At 42.4% G+C, this 21,681-nt stretch overlaps 1 protein-coding gene and 1 long non-coding RNA gene across 4 annotated transcripts in view; one reads left to right on the top strand and one right to left on the bottom strand.

Moving 5' to 3' along the window:
- The window catches only part of CCT6B (chaperonin containing TCP1 subunit 6B), a 46,234-nt gene extending 26,221 nt beyond the window's left edge, over positions 1-20,013 (top strand). For 2 of the 3 annotated variants that reach the window (XM_084749888.1, XM_084749887.1), the window contains 4 exons: positions 3,385-3,518; positions 5,041-5,143; positions 7,303-7,375; positions 7,857-8,044. In XM_084749888.1, coding sequence (XP_084606014.1) covers positions 3,385-3,518; positions 5,041-5,143; positions 7,303-7,375; positions 7,857-7,929 — 383 coding nt within the window. In that variant the 3' untranslated portion in view covers positions 7,930-8,044. Of the gene's footprint in view, positions 1-3,384; positions 3,519-5,040; positions 5,144-7,302; positions 7,376-7,856; positions 8,045-19,486 lie in introns of those variants that run through there. The other variant, XR_014773130.1, reaches the window with a different exon arrangement.
- LOC311579386 overlaps positions 1-21,681 on the bottom strand; it is a 263,507-nt gene that overhangs the window by 28,528 nt on the left and 213,298 nt on the right. The gene's annotated exons all lie outside the window — the stretch shown is intronic.

Here is a 21,681-nt window from a genome sequence, read left to right as displayed (position 1 = left end):
CAAGTTAGAAAAAAAAAAAAACCATGTGATATTTGTCTGAGTCTGAAAATTTGAATATCGGCAGTTTCAGCCATTTCCCTGCAGATGATGACCCCTCCCCCTTCATGGCTAAAACCCATCAATTGTGTGCGTTAGCCACACTTTTAGCTACTCTTGTCTGGTTAGTATCTTATCTGGTCCCCTGACTTAGCTGTTGTGAACAGTGCGCAACAAACCTTCATGGAGATGACAGCTGAGGAAGAGCACAGGCTGTTCTTTCAGAGGTCCCGGGTTCAATTCCCAGCACCCATATGGTGGCTCACAACTGTCTGTGACACCAAATTGAGGGGATCAAATGTCCTCTTCTGGTCTCCTTGGACAACAGGCATGCACATGGTGCACAGACACATATGCAGGCAAAACACCCATGCACATAAATTAATAGACATTAAAACAAAACAAAACCTTAATGCATAAGCATGTCTGTGGTGTGCTGACGTAGGAGTCCTTTAGGCACAGCTGGGAGTGGAAAGGCTGGGTCGCATGGTAGGGCTGCGCTTGGTTCGTTGAGGACCTCCATGACCAGTTTATAGCAGTATGTACTATTCGCTTTTGTCCATATCCTCACCAGCATTTGGATTTGTTTTCTCTTTCTTTGTTTCTTTTCTTTTTTTGTGTGGGTTTTTTTGTTTATTTTTTGTTTTGTTTTGTTTTTTTTGAAACAGGGTTTCTCTGTGTAGCCCTGGCTATCCTGGACTCACTCTGTAGACCAGGCTGGCCTTGAACTCAGAGATCCACCTGCCTCTGCTCCTGAGTGCTGGGATGAAAGATGTATGCCATCACTGCCCAGCATGCCTGTACCTTTATCCTAAAGTGTTTATCCTCAAATACTTTCAGAGATCCAGGTTTTGCATTAAGGTGTTTGATCCATTTGCAGTTGGTTTTTGTATGGATGTGGGGGGGGGTTCTAGTTTTATTTTTCTACGTATTACTATTCAGTTGTCCCCAGCTCATTTGGTGAAGAAGCTGTCTTTCCCCCAAAGCATAGCTTTGGCTCCTTTGCCAAAAACCCAGTGGCTGTAGCTGCAGCTATGGGACTGGAGTTACATCTGGCTGTGGGCTACCTTATGGGTGCTGGGGGTCAAAACGAGGTCCCCTGGAAGAGCAGCAGTGCTCTCAAGCACTGAATTATCTCTCCATGCCTGAGTGGAGTATTTTATGTTTTCACATGACTCTTAGGATTTTCTTTTTATTTCTATGAAGAATGGTGCTGGGATTTTGAGGAGGACTGCACTGAGTCTGTAGATTACTTTTTGTAGAACAGCCATTTCACACTATTAATTCTTTCAATCATGAGCGTGGGAAGTTTTTCTATCTTCTAGTGTTTTCCTCAATGGAGTTTTAAAACTTACATTATAGAGATCTTTCAATTCCTTGATTAGGTTTATTCCAAGGTATTTCATTTTATTTTTTGGAACTAATTTAAATGATGTTGCTTCCTTGATTCTCGGTGTGTTTTCCATTAGTGTATAGAAAGGGCACTTGATGTTTTGTGTCATCTCATCTGGCTGTAAGTGTATCAAATGTAAAAATTTTATGGTGGAGCCTCTGTGTATGGTATCATATCACCTGCAAATAAGGATATTTTAGACTATTCTTTTTATGTTTGGTTGCTTTTTGTTTTGTTTTGTTTTTCAAGATAGAGTTTCTCTGTGTATTCCTGCCTGTCCTGGAATTCACTCTGCAGACCAGGTTGGCCTTGAGCTCACAGAGCACAAAGATCCACCTGCCTCAGCCTCCTGATTGCTGGGGATTAAAGGTGTGGTTCTCCTCTTCCCTTCACTATTTATATCCCTTTTTTCTTCTCTGGTCTTATTACAAGCTCTAGCTAAACCTCCCAGGCTCTGTGTTGACTAGGAATGGAGAGAGCGGGCACCGTTACCTTGTTCCTGACCTAAGTGGGAATGTTTTGAGTTTTCCTCTGTTTTGCGTGACATCGACTGTAAGGTTATTGTACGTGGCCTTTACTGTGCTGGGCTGTATTCCATCTGTCCCTAGTCTCTTCAGTGTTTTGTCAGATTCAGTGTTTGAAAAGATGTGAGATTTTGTCAAAGGCCTTTTCTGCATCTATTAAAATGATCCTGTGATGTCTGTTCTTGAGTCTATTTATATGCTGGATGTACATTAAACCATCCCTGCATCTCGGAATGAAGTGAACTTAATAATGAGGGGTGTTCTTCTTGATGTATTCAGTTTGCAAGTATTTTATTGAGAATTTCTGGCTTTGTGTGGTGGCGCATGCCTTTGATCCCAGCACTCAGGAGGCAGAGGCGGGCGGATCGCTGTGTCTTAACCTCTAGTAGTGTTGGGTGCACTCATGTCCAGTGTGTATATATTCATGACAGTAGTAGAGTGTTTGTTAGATAGTATAAAGTGACTTTATTTCTTTTTTACTAATTTTGGTTTGGAGTTTATTTTGTCAAATATGAGAATTCTGTTATAAATCCTTTTAGTCTGTCTTCTATGTAGGGAGTTGAGACCATTGATGTTCAGAGTTATTACTGAGTGGTGTGCTTTGGTTCCCATCAGATTGTTGGGTCCATGATGTTTGATGAATCCTATCTTTCATCTGCTTACCTTCTGTTCCGGCATCACTTATTCTTTCCTATAGTCCCATAGTGCAGCTTTTTTTTTTTTCAGTCCTCAGGATTCTTTTGAGTATCTTTGGTAGAGCTGGCTTAGTGACCATGAATTCCTGGTCTATCATGGGATGTTTTTCTTTCCCCTTCAATTATGAGAGACAGTTTTGTAGATAAAAGAGCCTGGATTAGCAGTTATTATCCTTGAAAGATTGAAATACTAAGGCCTCCTAAGTTTTTAGACCAAACATTGTATCCATCTATTTGCTACTATAAATTATAAATAACATTTTAATGTAGTCATATAACTATAAGATATAAGCAAAAGAGATGTCTACCTAAAAAAGGTTTATTTTTATTTGTATGTGTGTGCCTGCATTAGTTTGTGAGCGCCATGTTAATACAGGGGCCTATAGAGCACAGAGGTGTCAGATCCCCTGGAATGTAGTTACAAGTGCTTGTGAGCTGCCTGATGGGGGAACTGGGAACTGCCCGGCCCCAGAAATCCCACTCTTATTTTCCAGAGAATAAACAATGAAGTGAACTGTTTGTGACCAGTGTTTGTACTGTGCTTAATTATTTAGTTCCAGAATGCTTTATACAGAAGCCTAACAATTGCTGAATTATGGAATTTATTTGACTTCTGAATATATTCAAAACATTTCAAAGGTTGTCAAAAGTAATCAAACACGCTCACGTTTGTAGCTAGTTGTTTCTCTTGCTCCCTCTCCTTGCCTGACATCTCTCCGTTATTTGGCTCTGGTAGGCTGTGTGGTTCCAGGCGCCGGGGCGGTTGAAGTTGCAATAGCAGAAGCTCTTGTTGACTACAAGCACCATGTACAGGGAAGAGTTCGCCTTGGAATTCAAGCCTTTGCTGATGCCTTACTTATTATCCCAAAGGTACAACTGTCTCTTGGCCAGATAACAATCGGGTACCCCTGCAGACCCTTGATTGCACATTGCCCAGATCTCAGAGTTAGAAATGTGCTTATTTGCATTTCCTGTTGTGTTAAATGTTTTACAAACCCAGCAGAGCAACTGTGAAGACTGAAGCTTACACTACTCTCAGGAGCTCCAGGAAGCAGTCAGGTTTTCCCTGTGCCCCAGGCTTCTTCAGAAAGTTCAGTACTAGCCATCTTAGAGCAGGTTGGGATTCAAGTTTTGTTTGATATTTTTTATTTATTTATTTTATTTTTTTGATATTTTTTTAAATCATAGATTCCTGTTTTGTTGGTGGCATCCAAGAGGATATTACTGTAGTTGTAGGAAGTGAAGGACTTCAAGATGTTTAGCATCCCAAATACTACCAGCTTAAATTTGTTGTAATTCCTAGACATGGAGCAAAGCAACGAGAGGGCAGAGAGCGGCCTTTCCTTCCATTAGTTGTCAGCAATGTAGAAATATAGAAAACTGTTTCAAGTATGCTATTATCCCGAATTACACCAGTATTAACAATGCTAGCAAAGACTTAAATAATTTATATTACAATTATTCATAACGTGGTTGTTTGTGAAGCAGATATCTATTTTTTTTTTCTTTTCTCCAAGCAGCAAAACCATTAAGTAATGATGCTGTGGGCATGAATGGCAGCCCTGGTATACAGGGCCCTTTTTCTTATCAGCTGTTAGATTACAAATTAGGTTGGCATGGAGTACAGCCATCTCTATCAAAATTGCTATAGGGCATGGCTGTCCATCCTGAAGCTGAGGGACACAGAGTGCTGTGGATGCTCTGGTTTTTAGCAAGTGCTGGGGAAAAGAGGAGGGCATGTGACCCAAGAGGCCAGAGAAAATAAGAATAGTTTAAATTATTTTTATAAGGAAAGGCATAAGGTGGGTGTAAGAATAGGCCTGTGCCACGTGGGCATGGAAGCAGGAGGATCAGGAGCTCAAGACGCTTCCTGCTACATAAGGGGAAAGGAGGCTTGAGGCTAACCTGGACTACAGGAGACCTTGCCTAAAAAATATGTGGGGTCGGGGAAGTCTGATGTCCTTAGAGCTTCGTGTGCTGTTCACTGGTCAAGTATATATATGTTAGGTAGGCCGGGTGGTGGTGGTGCACACCTTTAATCCCAGCACTCGGGAGGCAGAGGCAGGTTGGATCCCTGTGAGTTTGAGGCCAGCCTGGTCTACAAAGTGAGTCCAGGACAGCCAAGGCTAACACAGAGAAACCCTGTCTCAAAACAAAACAAAACAAAACAAACAAACAAACAAAACAAAACAAAAAAACAACCAAACAAACAAAAAGTGTGTTAAGTAGATAAAGCAATAATTTGGTTTAGGTTAGCAATGGGTTCTTTTAAAGGAGATGGCCATTGTATTATGGTTGTGTTTCACAAGACTAAAGAATAGTGCCCCTTTTTGTACTTGATTTTCAAATACATTTCTGAAGGTGTTCCACACATATATTTTTTCTCATAAAGGTTCTTGCTCAGAATTCTGGTTATGATCTGCAGGAAACATTGATAAAAATTCAGGCTGAACGTGCTGAGTCAAAAGAACTTGTGGGAATAGACCTAAATACAGGTAAGAAACTGAAAAAAAAAATGTAGCTGTTTACTCATGAGGTTGTTGTTCAAGGACCCAAATCTTATAACAGAGTGGTAGGTTGGGACATTATATTACACCTATCTTAAGTGCATCTAGCTACTTCAAAAATATTTAATGTGTATAGGTGTTTTGCCCATGTGTGTGTCTGTGCACAATTTACATGCAGTGTCTGTGAAGGTCAGAAGAGAGAGCATCAGATCCCCTGGAACTGGGCCTGAACCCTGGCCTTTTTTTTTTTAGTTTGTTTTGTTTGTTTTGCTTTTTGGAGACAAGGTTTCTCTGTGTAGCTTTGGCTGTCCTGGACTCACTTTGTAGACCAGGCTGGCCTGGAACTCACAGCGATCCGCCTGCCTCTGCCTCCCGAGTGCTGGGATTAAAGGCTTGCGCCACCACGCCTGGCTCTGAACCCTGGTCTTAAATGGTGAAATATCTCACCAGCCCTAAAACAAAAAAAAATTTTAAATGTGGGTTCTGGGGACCAAACTCAGACTCAATCCTTGTGTTTGTACAACAGTCAATGACTGAACTTCTGTGTCTCCAGTCCTCCCTACCCTCCCCAGTGTTTAAAAGGATAGACTTATTGAATGCTTATTATTTGGATCCACACTGGGAAGAATAGACTAAGATTGTGAGCTTCTCTTATAGTGAAAACAATAATCTTAACAAATAAATTATTTAGCATCTGTAAAGATGATCATGAATGCTAAGTAGGGAAGAGATGAAAATTAAAACATTTGTACGTAAACTAGGAAAATGCCCACTAAGCAGTTGATGAGGAAACTGATGTGTTACCCATGAGGGGACAGTAGTAAGTGGTCTCTCAGAAGAGGGAACAGCCAGTGGAGAAGGAAGGAGACGACAGATGTGATAGGTCAGATTATATAGTGGCATGTGGGCTAGTCTGAGGACTTTGGCTTTAAAAAAATTGTAAAATGTGACATAATATGTGTTTAAAAGGATCACTGTGGCCGGGTGTGGTGGCGCACGCCTTTAATCCTAGCACTTGGGAGGCAGAGGCAGGCTGATCACTGTGAGTTGGAGGCCAGCTTGGTCTACAAAGTGAGTCCAGGACAGCCAAGGCTACACAGAGAAACCTTGTCTCAAAAACCAAAACCAAAACCAAACAAAAAAAGAACCACAGTGGCCACTCTCCACTCTGCAAAGAGGAATTAGCTGAACAACCAATGGTTAGAATTGCACTGACCATTGGAGAAGACCGGCTAGAGCTGGCTGTGGGTTGAGAGACTGTTTAGTTTAACAAAGTTAGCTTTGAAGTACTTATGGCCTTTTGGAGAAAGTAGTTTGATATATTGAGCTTAAGAAAAAGATATGTGTTGTAGGTAAGAGAGTTACCAGAGTGTAGATAGCTCAAACCTCGAAAACTGGATGAGACCACACGGGAAGATATTTGTGCTGGGTAGTTTTATGTCAAATTGATACAAGCTAAAAGTCTCTGCAAGGAGGAGCCTCAATTGAGAAGCCTTCATAAGACTGGGCTGTAGGCAAGCCTGTGGGGCATTTTCTTAACTAGTGATTGATGGGGCACGGCCCAGCCCATTGTGTGTGATGACATCCCTGTGCTGATGGTCTTGGGTTCTATAAGAAAGCAGACCGGCAAGCCGTGATGAGCAAGCTAGTAAGCGGCACTCCTCCATAGCCTCTATATCAGCTCCAGCCTCCAGGTTCCTGCCCTGTTTGAGTTCTTGTCTTGACTTCCTTTGATGATGAATAATATGGCAATGTAGGAGGAAAAACCCCTTCCCTCCGAAGTTGCCTTGGTCTTGGTGCTTCGTCACAGCAACAGTGACCTTGTATGTACAGCAACTGAGACATGTATAGTGAGAGACCAGAAGTCTGAGACTGAATGGGTATTCAGCAGAAAGATCATTAGAGGAAAAGAAGCCAATAGTGAAAAAGAAAGGGGGTGTGGTGCCTGAAAGCCGAGAAGGAGTCAGCTAGCAGGGGGCGATGAGCTGTTTGGCGCTGGTAGATAAGGCTGGCAGTCATCCACAGAGGTCATTGGTGACTTTGACAAAAGTAGTTCTGTACGAGATTCAATATTGTTAGAGTTTACCAATCAGCATTGACAGGCGTGTCAAGATCGCTGCATTAAATGGTTTGTTCTTGCTTTGCAGGGGAGCCGATGGTAGCAGCAGAAGCAGGGGTTTGGGATAATTATTGTGTGAAAAAGCATCTTCTTCACTCTTGGTAAGTGAGCAATGAAGAGAGGCCTTTAGGGATATAACTGATGACTTTGAATATTTCCTGTTATTTTTGTTTCGAAAACATTGTGAAGTGTATGACACTGTGGTTCTCAGCTGCTGAGTCTAGCTTCCGTCCCCTTCGCACTGTGCTGGCAGCAGTTAAGTCACAAGCAGAGCTAACCTTACCCTCGCTGCTTGAGTTGGAAGGGGAGGATACTACAACGGCACCGTCAGTGTAGCAGGGAGGGGCAACGACTTGTGTAAATTAAGCGCAGCTTTGCTGGGGAGTAAATTAGACTTCCACTGAGTCAGCAAAGCAGTGGAAATTGCAGTGTGAGGAGGGGTGCTTTCTTCATAATATCTCTGTTTCATAAACTCTCGCTCCAACATACCAAAGAGTGAAGTACCCCATACCACTGAAGATTGCTGGGGAGACATGGGCATGCGCTAGGAGCCTCAACTCACTCCTGTCGTTTCATCTTTAGCACAGTGATTGCCACCAACATCCTCCTGGTTGATGAAATTATGCGAGCAGGGATGTCTTCTCTCAGAGAGTGATTGAATTCAAAATCAATTCATCTGGAAGACAAGATTTCATATGTGTCATATTCAACACTGTCAATGTGGCCTTAACTGTTACAAAATAAAAGTGGTGTGTATCTTTTGGTCTCAACTGTTTCAAAAACACTTAATCAAAGTGTAAAGAACGCACAAATTTTCCCAGCAAAGGGATAATAATGGTAATGTTTTCTGAGTCTTAACTCCCTACCCTGTAATATATGCTATTTCAGTTTTCATAAAATAAAATGTGTCACGATGCCTATACCTTCTGGGCACAGGTTTTAGAGTATCCAAGTCAATTTCCAGTTTATAAGAGATCATAAATACAGTCAGATAAATGTTCTCTTTTCTTTCAGAAGTCCTTCAGTAATTTCTTGCTGCTCACTCTTTTACAAATGTGGCATCACTTGTAATATGCATTTGGATTGTTTTCATGTACAGTCCCTGGCCCAACCTATTTACTATATAGTTTATTATAGTTTGCTTAGCCCTTAAAAATGTGGGCAGGGTCTAGCTATGTAGCTGGGGTTGGGATTTAGAATCCTGCCTCAGCTTCTGAGTGCTGGTGTTATAACCCTGCTCTTTTCAGTGACCTGCGCTCTGCCCTGGCTTTGACAGCCCTGACTAGGCAAGGCAGCCCCTGGAGAGGTAGGACTCATTGGCTTTGGCTCTGTGAGGTAGTTGCTTTTGGTTCAAATATAGCTGTTCTATAGAGAAAGTCCTGATAAGCATTAGTCCAAAACTCCGTTTATCGTTTGTACTCATCACTGGTCGGTCCTTTGTTTATGGTCTTTGCAGGGATCCAAGCTTATAAGATATAAAATATCTCAGGTGCATTCTTGCAATTGTGTATAGCTTTAGGAGAAGGTTCCTTTGACCATCTCATGCCTTGGTTGAAAAATCTACAATTTTATAGCCTACTTTATTTCCACTTGACATATTTGTCAACATCTTCTTAAGTCAGTAACCAATGCTTCTAAACATTCTTGCATGACAGCTCATTCACACTTGTATTTAGTTTACTATTTGCATTTTAAGTTTCCATTATCAGCAACGATCTTGTTCTTAAAATTCTGCTTCATTAAGCTGGGTGTGGTGGCACACGCCTTTAATCCCAGCACTCGGGAGGCAGAGGTAGGCACATCATTGTGAGTTCAAGGCCAGCCTGGACTACAAAGCAAGTGCCAGGACAGCCAGGGCTGTTACACAAAGAAACCCTGTTTTGAAAAACCAAAAAAGAAAGGAAGGAAGAGAGAGAGAGAGAGAGAGAGAGAGAGAGAGAGAGAGAGGAAAAGAGAGGAACTTGTGAAAGTACCTAGTAAATATAAGATAGAGACTAAACTCTTAACACTCCATTTCCCAGAAGACATGTACAAAGAACTTCATCATGTGATGACTTAAGTCATGTAGATTTAGAGATAACCAAAAAGTCCATTAATAAGATGAATATGTTTGGTTTGGTGCAAAAATGTACTATAATACTTCAAAATTACTAAGTTGCTAAATATCAAAAACATCTAGTAGGAAATAAAAGCAGTAAAAATATATCTACATAATAATTTATTTATAGTTTCATTTTTTGTTTGTTTGTTTTTTGGTTTTGCTTTGTTTTGTTTTGTTTTAAGAGAGAGTTTCTCTGTGTATCCTTGGCTGACCTGGACTCGCTTTGTAGACCAGGCTGGCTTGGAACTCACAGCAGTCGCATGCCTCTGCCTTTCTTTTTTTTTTTTTTTTTTTTTCTTTCTTGGTTTTTCGAGACAGGGTTTCTCTGTGTAGCCTTGGCTGTCCTGGACTCACTTTGTAGACCAGGCTGGCCTCAAACTCACAGTGATCCACCTGCTTCTGCCTCCCAAGTGCTGGGATTAAAGGCGTGTGCTACTACACTTGGCCCTATTTATAGATTTAAAAAACTTAGGAAGAATGCTTTATGTCATCCAAGTATGTGCATACATATTAAACACTTAAAAAGAGAGCATATAGGGGCTGGAGAGATGGCTCAGTGGTTAAGATCACTGATTGCTCTTCCAAAGGACCCTGGTTCAATTCCCAGCACCCACATGACAGCTCACAACTGTCTGTAACTCCAAGATCTGACACCCTCACACAGACATACATGCAGGCAAAACTGTAATGCACATAAAATAAAAAAGAGAGCATATGGAATTCAAAGACCACACCTTATGGTAGAAGATGAGGTAGGAAAGCACATGATAGGGAGAGAAACAGGTGGCTCTTCACCATCCTCTTAAAGCATGGTGTATACATGTGTGTGTGCAAGGACACACACATGTTTGCACATGCATGTGGGAACCACAGGACAACCTCAGATGTCACCTTTAGATACACTGCCCACCTTCCTTTGAGACGGGCTGTCTTTGGCCTGGAACCAGCAAGCCCTAGGGATCATTCCCTCCTGTCTCTGTCTCACTGGTGCTGGGGCAGCCAGCACAGGCCACACCAGGCATTTTTCTGTGGGAACTGAACTCAGACCTTCATGCTTGTGAAGGGAATGCTTTCCTGAGTGTGCTCCTTCACACTCATCTAGATGTCTGTAATTTTTAAAATATTTAATTTTAATTTATGTGCATTGGTGTGAGGGTGTCAGATCTTAGAGTTACAGTTGTGAGCTGCCATGTGGGTGCTGGGAATTGAACCTGGGTCCTTTGGAAGAGCAGGCAGTGCTCTTAAGCACCAAGCCATCATTCCAGCCCTGTCTGGAGTGATGCATATATATGTGTGTGTGTATGTATAATAAATATATAATATAATAAATATATAATAAAATCTCTGCCTTAAGAAATTTCTCTCTACTTAAAGATATTACCTATATTTTATAATTAAAATTTTTACAATTGTTTTTGTATATGACATAGTACGGCTCTAAATATTTGACATGCTGCCAACCAAGTGTTCTCATGCCCACTTATGTGATAACACCTTTATTGTATACTGAGGTTTCTTGTATTCCATTGGATTGGTCACATTTTCTTTTAAAAATTATTGTGTGTGTGTGTAATACACACACACACACACACACACACACACACACACACACGCATGCGGAAGTAAGGGGACAGCTTGTGGGAGTCAGTTCTCTCACTAGATGGGTTCTGAGGCTCGGCCATTTATCCTTAACCACTGATCAGTTTTCATGATGTGAGAGAGCACCGAATCCTAGCCATTAGACTGCTGGGGAGGCTAAGGTATTGTTTGAGTTTGTTTTGGTTTAAACCTCTTGTTCCATGGTTCTTTCAGATTGGCATAATGTCATTACCACATTTAGTTTAATTTTTAAAATGTAATAAACATTCTTAGAACCTAATAGTGTGATGAAGTACTCCTACTTTCACGTTTTCTTTATTTTCTCTAAAATTGTTTTGGCTGTTCATGGATCTGATTTTTCTCTCTCTCTTACATATGAGTTTTACTGTGTGCTCATTGAGGGACTTAATTTATTAGGATTACAACGATTTTATAAATTATCTCATGTAGAATTTGTATAACCTCATTTATGTCTTCCTCATGCTCCAAGTTTTTAATTAGTCAACGTTTTGCATTTAATTTTTAAATGATTCTTATAATTTTGGTTAGAATTGTTCCTGTGTATTTTATCTTAGAAACTTTTATAAGACCTTTTATGAAAGTTGTATTTTTAAATTGTTTGCTGCTGTACTATAATTCCTCTATAGATTTTTCTTTCCTTAAGGGAGCGTAAAGGGATAGAGAGGTAGGTGGGGTTTTTTGTTTGTTTGTTTGTTTGTTTGTTTGTGTTGTTTTAAATATTGGATTCTGTCTTTCACAACTGTTCTGGATTCTCCCATTAGTACAGTCTTGTGGATGTAGATTATCTTAACAAATCTCTGTTGAGCTCATGTTACCATGAATAACAGCTGTGTAGTTCTTACCCCCATCCTAATCTTTATATCAGTATCAGCTGCTTCTATGTCTTACTGAGCTGCTTAACTCCTTTGGTATATTATTGTATAGAAGTTGACAGCAGTCATCTTTAGCTTGTCTTGCCTTCAGAGAGTGCGTCTGGTTCTTCCTTTCCTGTGCTAGCTAGTTTTATGTCAACCTGACACAGGCTAGAGTCACCAGAGAGGAAGGAACCTTAATTGAGAAGATGCCTCCATAGGATGAGGCTCTAGGCCAGCCTGTAGGGCGTTTTCTTAATTAGTGATTGATGTGAGAGGGCCCAGCCTGACTAAGGCATCTTCCTTCCCTCCATGTATTTTGCTGTGAAATATTAGCAGGTAGCTACATGAGATTAAATCTGTTCCTTTCTGCTTTGCTAAGAGTTCAAATTTTGGTTTACAAAGCAAGTCCAGGACAGCCAAGGCTACACAGAGAAACCCTGTCTCAGGGGTGGGGGTTGGGGGGTTGGGGGGGGCAGAGGGTGGGGAGTTGAATTTTTGTTGTTTCTCAAGTTCAAGTGATTTTTCTCCATACACTGAAATGTTTTTCTTTAACATGGAAATATGGTCAGCTATTTTAATAACTTTTTTTAAAAGACAGATCTTACCATATAACCCTAGCTGGTGTGAAACTAGCTATGTAGACCAGGCTATGTAGACCTTGAACTCACAGAGATCTGCCTGCCTCTTCCTCCCAAGTGCTGAGATTAAAGGCACATGCCATCACATTTGGCCTATTTTAATTTATTTTGTAACTATGTTTTCATTCCTGAGATAAACACTATTTGTTATGATATGCCATCTTCATCAGTTCTGATGAACATACTTTTCATACTTTAATTTCTGTAATTAGAATATGCTTTACTGACAATGGCATCTTCTAGTTTCTCTTGCTTAAACGTGGTCACTTGTAATCCTTGTAATCCCTGATAGACCATTTGAGGAAGGAAAATGAATCTTGGTTTCCTGAAGCCTTACTGTTGTCATTTTCTGACAAGTCAAAGAAATCTTTAGCATCAAAACTTGCAGAATGCATGCAGAGCTTCGTGGGGAACACATCTGAGGTACAGTAGGACTCCTAGGAAATCTTGTGTCACCACCGATTGATTCCAGGAGTGATAGTAACTGTGTTGGAGCGTGACTTAGAAGCGTGAGACTCTTAAGTATGGAGTTGGGAGAGTGTCTTGTTTATCTTGCCTGTGCTTTATTATGAATGCTTTGACATTGATCTATGGTAAGAATCTGTATAAACAAGTCTAAAAAGCTCCTCTGGTAAATATAAATAAAATGCGTGAGTGTCAAGAAAGCATGGTTGTCACGGTTGAAGTGACAATATATTTTTCTCTTAGTATATAAAGAGATGGTATATCTCATAGGCAGTGATGTTTTAGATGTGATGAAATATTACATTTTATGCATTTCTGGGCACAATGCTAATATTTATTTAGAAAGGTTTTTGGGGGTGAGTTTTTATTGAGTTGACAACTCACACAGCAGCAGATAAGCAGCAAGTCAGCAAACTTCCACTTTCCTCAAACAAACACATTTAGTTCTCAAATGTGCTCAGTGCATCACTGGCCTGTTCTCCTTCTCCTCCTCCTCCTCCTCCTCCTCCTCCTCCTCCTCCTCCTCCTCCTCCTCCTCCTCCTCCTTCTTCTTCTCTCTCTCTCTCTCTCTCTCTCTCTCTCTCTCTCTCTCTCTCTCTCTCATATACAGGTTTCTCTGTGTAGCCTTGGCTGTCCTGGACTCCCTTTGTAGATCTGGCTGGCCTCAAACTCACAGAGATCTGTCTGCCTTTGCCTCCTGAGTGCTGGGATTACAGGGGTGCACCAATGTGCTCGGTGGCAGCTTCTTCTTCTTTCTAAGTCTGGTGTTGGTGGCATGTTAGGCTTACAGCACGAGCTATGTGGGGAGCTTTCTTTGTCCTCCCTGTGACACAGTTTGAGTCATAATGATGAAGGGTTATCTATTTCTTGAAAGCTTGGACTGCTCTAGTAGTTTCTTAAATGGAGGATAGAATTTTGACTCAATTTTCTTTATTGCTTGAGGTCTTAGATTTTCTATCATTATGAGACTGTTTTGGTAATTTATATTTTTATAGAAATCTATTATAAAATGATTTTTAAAGTTTATTTTATGTTGTTCTAGATATGCTACGTCTTTTGATGTGGGGGATGAGAAAGGAACCATTTTATTTTTAGTTTTCATATGCTAATGGTTGAACCTAGGGCCTTGCCTGTGCTCAGTGACTGTTCTGCCACTGAGGAACATTCCTTGCTCTAGATAATATCTCTCTCAAGCAGTGGTTTCGGTTAAATTTCCCGTTATTACTGATGTGGTGAATTTATTTCTAACACACAGTTTTGGTGTGTTTAACTTACATTTATAAACTCCCCTTTCATCCTCTTAATTAAAAAAAAATTATACCTGTGTTGGGGGGACACACGGGTCACACTGAGCATGTGGAGGTCAGAGGGTAACTTTGTGAAGTTGGTTCTCTACTGCCACTTTTATATGACAAGTTCCCTTATCTGCTGGGCCATCTTTCTGCCCTACCCCACATCTTTCACTGTCTTTTGTTATATCTATTTTGTCTCTTGTTCCTCTTTCTCCTCTGCTGGTTTGAAAATGATACACCCAGACCACGAACCCCTGTCAAGCTCATTTTTATCTCATTTCTAACTCATTTTTATCTCTTCTTTATTAAATATCCAGTGCCAGCCAAGCAGACCAGCCCTGTCTCCTTGGCTCTCATCTCTATTTTCTGTTTAATTCTCTATTCTTATTTCATTTTCCTTTTGATAGACTTTCCCAAAGAACATCAAGGAGACCACTCTTTTGAGAGAGGTCTCCTTGCCTCAGCCTCTAGAGAGGCTGGCTATGTACCTAATTGAATGTATTTTTCCTCTTTTTATTTGTAATTCTTCCTTTAGCTTCCTCTTCCCTTGCCCCCACTCCATCCATGTAAAGCACAAACAACACATGAGATCTGTGGGGCACTATGAAAAGGTGAAACTCATGAACCATGGCCATGGAAGTATAATTTTACACTAAAAGAATAGAAAAATTTCAATAAGGCCACTGTAGAAAATTGACCAAATTTAGGGATAGAGATGTTCATCTGGGTATAGGAGGCATTTGGAACACCCAACTAGGAAAGAGCCCCTGTGTCAAATTATAGTTAAAAACACAGATCAAAGAAACCATATTGAAAGCAGCAAAAGAGAAAAAAGACATGAAGACCGACCATCAGAATAACAGCAGAATTCTTAACAAAATCCCTAAAAGTCAGGAGGGCTTGGAATGATGTCTTTGAATATTTTAAAGACTCCCTGCCCCCAGCTCTTTGCTGCCTGCAGCAAGTGGGAGAGCTGGCCTCGAGGTCCTGAGAACAGGAGAGCCATCCCTGCTGCCCCTCACCAGCTGCAGCACTCAGGAGAGTGGGCCTCTTGCTTGGGCAGCCAGTAGAGCTAACCCTGGTGATGTGGGTGTGGGACAGCTGGCAGGCTGACCAACTCAGCTTCCACCCAGGCCCAGATCCCCGGGCTTTGAGTTGGCTCACCCCAACATCTGCCCCTACCTATGAAGCGCTGGAGCGCTGGAAGGGCTGGTCCTGCAGAACCAAAGCTGCAGGATCTCCATGACAGGACAGCAGCAGGAGTCCCTGAGGATCCAGTATTGGTGGTGTAGCAGAAGCCAGAGGCCTCAGACCAGCCCAATAAATCATTGCAACGAACATTCGCAAGCCAGTATGGGTGAACAAAGGGGTACACTGCGATACACTACAGCTTTCATGATTTAAAAAAAAAAAACAACTTTTATTTTGAGGGGAGGTTGCAAGGCCAGAGGATGGATATAAAGGGACAGGGACACGAGTAAGATTGACAAGCATGAGGTGAAATGCACAAAGACTCAGTAAAAAGTAAAAACAAAATCAAAAACATGCGGAAGACAAAATAGAAATTTAGATACGAAGAAGGGTGAAGAGATGGTGTCTTAGTTAGGGTCTCATTGCTGTGAGGAGACCGTGACCATGACTCTTCCAAAGGAAAACATGTAATTGGGGCTGGTTTACAGTTTCAGGGGTTTAGTCCTTTATCATCACGGTATGAAGCATGGTGGCACATGGGCAGACACGGTGCTGGAGCAGTAGCCTGCCCCCACAGTGACACACTTTCTCCAACCAGGCCACACCTCCTAATAGTCCCCTCCCTATGGGCCAGACATTTAAACACATGAGTCTGGGGGGGGGTACTCAGGGGCATTCCTATTTAAACCACCACAGATCACTTAGTATTGAAGAGCCCTGGCTGCTCTTCCAGAGGACTGGAGTTCACCAGCACCCACATGGTAGTTCACAACTCCAGTTTCAGGAGATCCAGTGCCCTCTTTTGGCCCCATGGGGCACCAGGTCTACATGTGGTACAAAGGCATTACATGCCAACTGTCTTAGTTACTTTTCTATTGCTGTGATGAGACACAACAATCAGACAGGCAGGCGGACAGGCAGACAGGCAGGAGGCGGGTGGCTGGGCAGGCAGGCAGGCAGGAGGCAGGCAGGCAGACAGGAGGCAGGCAGGCAGCCAGCAGACAGGCAGGCAGGCAGGCAGCAGGCAGGCAGACAGGCAGGCAGCAGACAGGCAGACAGGCAGGCAGCAGACAGGCAGGCAGCAGACAGGCAGGCAGATAGCAGACAGGCAAGGAGACAGGCAGGCAGGCAGCAGGCAGGCAGGCAGCGGGCAGGCAGGCAGCGGGCAGGTGGGCAGGCAGGCAGCAGGCAGGTGGGCAGGCAGGCAGGCAGGCATGGCACTGGAGCAGTAGTCGAGAGCATACATCCTGATTTGCAAATTGGAGATAGAGACACTGGGCCTGGCGTAGGCTTTTAAAATCTCAAAGCCCACCCCTAATGACACATCTCCGACAAAGCCTCACACTTCCTAATCCTTCCCCAAACAGCTCCACCAACTACAAACAAACATTCAAATGTATGAGCCTGTGGGAGTCATTCTCATTCAAACCACACAGGCAAAGTACCATATACAACAAAAATTAAAAAGGTGGGTTTTGTTTGTTTGTTTTTATTTTCAGAGACAGGGTTTCTCTGTGTAGCCTTGGTTGGTCTGGACTCGCTCTGTAGACCAGGCTGGCCTCGAACTCACAGCGATCCGCCCACCTCTGCCTCCCAGGTGCTGAGATTAAAGGTGTGTGCCACCACGCCAGGCATAAAAGAGGTTTTAAATGTGAAACAAACCAAGATTCATCCATTTGCTGCTTCCAAGTTATATACTTCACTCTTAAAATCAGATAGATGAAACTTGACAGTAAAAGGGTGGAAAAAGTCATTTCTGTGAAATTTTAAAAACCCATTGGTTCTTTGTGAATTTCACATCACGCACACCAATCCCACTCATTTCCCCATCCCTTCATATCTGCCCTTGCAACCTCCCTGTCAAAGGAAATCAAAAATAAAAATAAAGGGAAAAAAACTCAACAAAATCATCTCATGGAAGCTGTAGTGTGGCATACAGAATATCCTCTTGTCCACACCTCTTTGTTTTTGTTTTTGCTTTTCTTTTAAACAGATTTATTATGCATGCAGTGTTCTAGCTGCACACCAGAAGAGGGCGCCATATTTCATTGTGGATGGTTGTTAGCCATCATGTGGTTCCTGGGAATTGAACCTCGGAACCTTTCGAGGAGAGCCAATGCTCTTAACCTCTGAGCCATCTCTCCAGGCCCTGCCCTCATACTTTTACTTAGAAATGTTCATTGCAACAAGTTATTGGTCTGGTTTCAGGCTTCTGAGTTCTGCTACAGTATCAGTGCTGGATAGCCACTGGGTCTCCTCCTGGGGATCCTGTTGCTGCCCTGTGTCATAGAGATCCTGCAGCTTTGGATGTGCAGGACCAGGCCCTTCCTGAGCCCCAGCAGTTCATAGACGGGGTAGATGTTGGGGTGGGTCAACTCAAAGCCCTGCATCTGGGCCTGGGTGAGAGCTGAGTTGGTCAGTCTGCCAGCTCTTCCATACCCACACCACCAGGCCAGCTCCGCAACACTGCCCTGGCTAGCTCACCCAATGACACAGCCAGTGAGGGGCTGGACCAGTCCTCCCGCTCTCCCACCCTTGGGGCCAGCTTACCCATGACTCTGCCACCAGTGTCAACTCAAAAGGACATGATAACCCTAATCACTCACCAAGCATGGGTGTATCCAGTTTTGTAAAATAAACATGGCTAAAAGTACGGACATAGGTCAACCCAGTACAACCTATAAATGCTGTCACCCATTGTCACCAAATAGGCAGATCATCTTGGCAGTGAACACTGAGACACTGAGTAAATGACAGATCAAATGGACCTTGTGAGAAGTTACATAAAATACCACCCTGAAAGTACAAAACACATTCTCAGCAGCCCATTGAAGTTGCTTTAAAATAGACCCCACAATGAGATACAAAGCGAGTCTTTGCTTTTGTTTGTTTGTTTTGTTTTGTTTTGTTTTGTTTTGTTGAGACAAGGTTTCTCTGTGTAACAGCTCTGACTGTCCTGGAACTAGCTCTGTAGACCAGGCTGGCCTCGAACTCACAGAGATCCGCCTGCCTCTGCCTCTCAAGTGCTGGGATTAAAGGTGTGTGCCACCACCACCTGGTTTACAAAGTGAGTCTTAACAAATACAGGAAAATTGAAATAATTCCTTGGTAGTCTATCTGACCACAACAGAATAAAACAAAAATCCACTGCAAGAAGAGTGTGGAACACGTACAAACTCACGGGTATTGAGCAACCCCCCCCCCCCACTGAATAACATATCAATGGAGAAATCAAGAAGGAAACAAAAAAATGTCCTAAAACTGAATGAAAACCCGTTATCCAAACCCATGTTACAGGCTGGAGAGATGGCTCAGCGGTTAAGAGCACTGTCTTGCTCTTCCAGAGGTCCTGAGTTCAATTACCAGCAACCATTCGGTGGCTCACAACTATCTGTAATGAAATCTGGTGCCCTCTTCTGGTGGACAGGCAGAACACTGTATACATAATAAATAAATCTTTAAAACAGAACAAAACCATGTTACAGGGAAAGCAGCCCTAAGGGGAAAGTTTATAGCTACAAATGCTTACATTAAAAGCTCAAAGAAATCAACAACAATGGATCTTAGGGTCCTGAAAAAGCAAGAATAATCCAATTCCTAAATGAGTAGACCAAGAGAGCATAGAGGTATGTGTGGCAGGGAATACACTCAATGCACTAGATACATATATACATATGACATACATTTATATGGAAGTGTCACATGACATAGTACTGTGGGTAATAAACATGCACTGTGACAAAAATTTAAAACCTGCATACTTGATAGTTGGACCTATACTTCTTTGTTCTTCACAAGAGCTTTTTAAACATTTTAAAAGCTGTCTGTTTATTGTAGTGCATGTATGCTTGTTAGATGGTGTGTGTGTGTGTGTGTGTGTGTGTGTGTGTGTGTGTGTGTTGCTAGAACTCGGACCCAGGGCCTCTGTTCACGCTGGGCAAGTGCTCTGTCTCTGACAAAACTCCTCCCGAGTGAGACAAACCCCTAACTGTTGTTTTAAATGCATTCTTTAAAATGCTCTTCATCCGATGTCTTCATTTTTTTATTTTAGGTGCGACTGTTTCTTCTTCGTATGTACGTGTGTGCACCACTTGAATGCTTAGTGTCCACGGAGATCAGAAGAGGGAGCTGGGTCCCTTGAAGCTGGGGTACGGATGGTTGTGAATCACCATGTGGGTGTTGGGAAATGAAATGGGCTTCTCTGCAAGGAGAAGGGTTCTTAACTGCTGAGCCATCTCTCTAGCCCTCTGAAATGTGTTCTTAATCAGTGTTGAGACTCGTACACGCGTCCAGTCCTCTGGTCACTGCTATTGGCCTTACTGTTGTCCTACTGTTGTCTTCTTCCTTCCGGGTTTAGTTTGATGCTGGGGCCCCTAGCCCTGGACTGCAGCTGTGGTCGCAGTGTGTGTGCTCCTCTTAGATTGTCCCCACTGCCCTTTACTGTCAGGCGTTAGTTTACCTGCGTAGAGAACTCTCACTCTGTTGTTTTCCTCAGCATTTTGAAGACATGGTCCCATGGTTTTTCTGCTACCACATTCTTCATCCTTTGAAAACATTTCCAGGTTCCCATCTACAGGGGCCTGTTTTGATGCCCCCAAGCATGGCGTAGCTCTTGGTCTTCAGTTTCTTGTCACAGATGGAGCAGAGCACATCCTCTGCTTTCAGTCTTTTTTTTTTTTAATAGAAACAGGAAGTGGAGTGGAGGAATCTATGCTCGTTTTGCTTTTAATTTTTCTTAGGCATTGGCAGGCCCAGCAGCGATATCCAAGTTCCTCTCCACCCTCACCTGGTAATAGTTACTCCTGGTAATAACCGCCTTAATAGATGGGAAATGGCATCTCATTGTGAGCTGTCTGTCTCCCACGGCATTTTTATGTCTGTAAATTGGGGTGAGGTGGCGGATAGTCTACCTTAGTAAGAGTCGCTACGCGCTGGAACTGCCAGACCTCTGTATTTTTAATGCAATTTGTCTAACTCGTTTTTTCTATCTTTTGGAGAGTATCCAACTTATAAGTACATAAAAAATTCATGACAGTTCTCTTAAAAAAAAAAAAAAGAAGAGAGGCCTTTATCCTAAGATTGTTTTATAAATCTCCTGGTTTCTGTTAAAGTATCATGGAGCCAAGAATCGTTATCCCCTTGTCTGCTGTCCTCCTATTTGTTTCTCTCTTCTTTTTTTTTTTCTTTTACAATCCTTTCTGTAACAATAACTATTTCTCTGCAATCATTTTATTGGTGCCATCACTGTGGCTTTATGTTTTGATCCTGTCTCGTACTCTCCCACAGTAAGTACCACTGCCATCTCAGGGGTTTGGCTCGGGAACGTATTTCAGCTTAATATCTCCAGGTATTAAGGCTTGTAACAATCCATTCACTTTCCCTTTACAGCTGCCTATATAATTGTCAAAGAGATCTAGGGGAACAAGGATGCGGTCATTAAGGGCATCCTCGGCGGCTCCGTAAATAGCTTTTCTTCTCTTACTCTGCTCCAGATTGGAGTCTTTGAGAGTTCCAGGGAGGAGATCAGGGGCTTCATGAATTAGATACAATCTCCAACCATAGTTTCTCCTGGCCAGATGTTTTCTCTGTACAGGTGGTCCCCGATTTACGGTTCGATTTATGACCTGTCGACTTTAAGGTGGTGGAAACGGAAACTGATACACACTGAGTAGAAATGGCTCTTCAGTTTCAAATTCCGGATCTTTTTCCAGGCCAGCAAGAGTGTCTTACAGCATCTTCTAGTGTTGCCGAGCAGCGATAGTGGCCCAGCCCCCAGCTAGCCACCCAATCGTGAGGGTAAAAGACAGATGGTGTTGCTGGTTGGTAGGTTAGGGATATTAAATGTTTTCTTTTCTTTTGTTTTGTTTTTCTTGACAGGGTTTCTCTGTGTAGCCTTGGCTGTCCTGGATTCTTTTTGTAGACCAGGCTGGCCTCGAACTTACAGTGATCCACCTGCCTCTGCCTCCCGAGTGCTGGGATTAAAGGCATGTGCCACCATGCCCGGCTTTTATTTTTTATTTTTTTATTTTTTTTGTAAATGCTTTTTTAAAAAATCAACAATTTAACCTTCTTAATTAAAAATTAGATTTTATTATTTTTATATGCATAGGTATAAGTGTTTTGCCCTCACATATGTCTGTGACCGTCTGCCCGGTAGCTTCAAAGGCCAGAAGAGGGAGCCTTATCGCCTGGAACTGGAGGTACAGTGCCATGTGGGTGTTGCGAGTCAGACTTGGGTGCTTCTGG

This window comes from Acomys minous, assembly GCF_964271855.1.
Source record: "Acomys minous genome assembly, chromosome: 12".
NCBI classification, from domain to species: domain Eukaryota; kingdom Metazoa; phylum Chordata; class Mammalia; order Rodentia; family Muridae; genus Acomys; species Acomys minous.
Note: the sequence above shows the minus strand (reverse complement) of the source record. Positions and strands in the feature narration are given on the sequence as shown.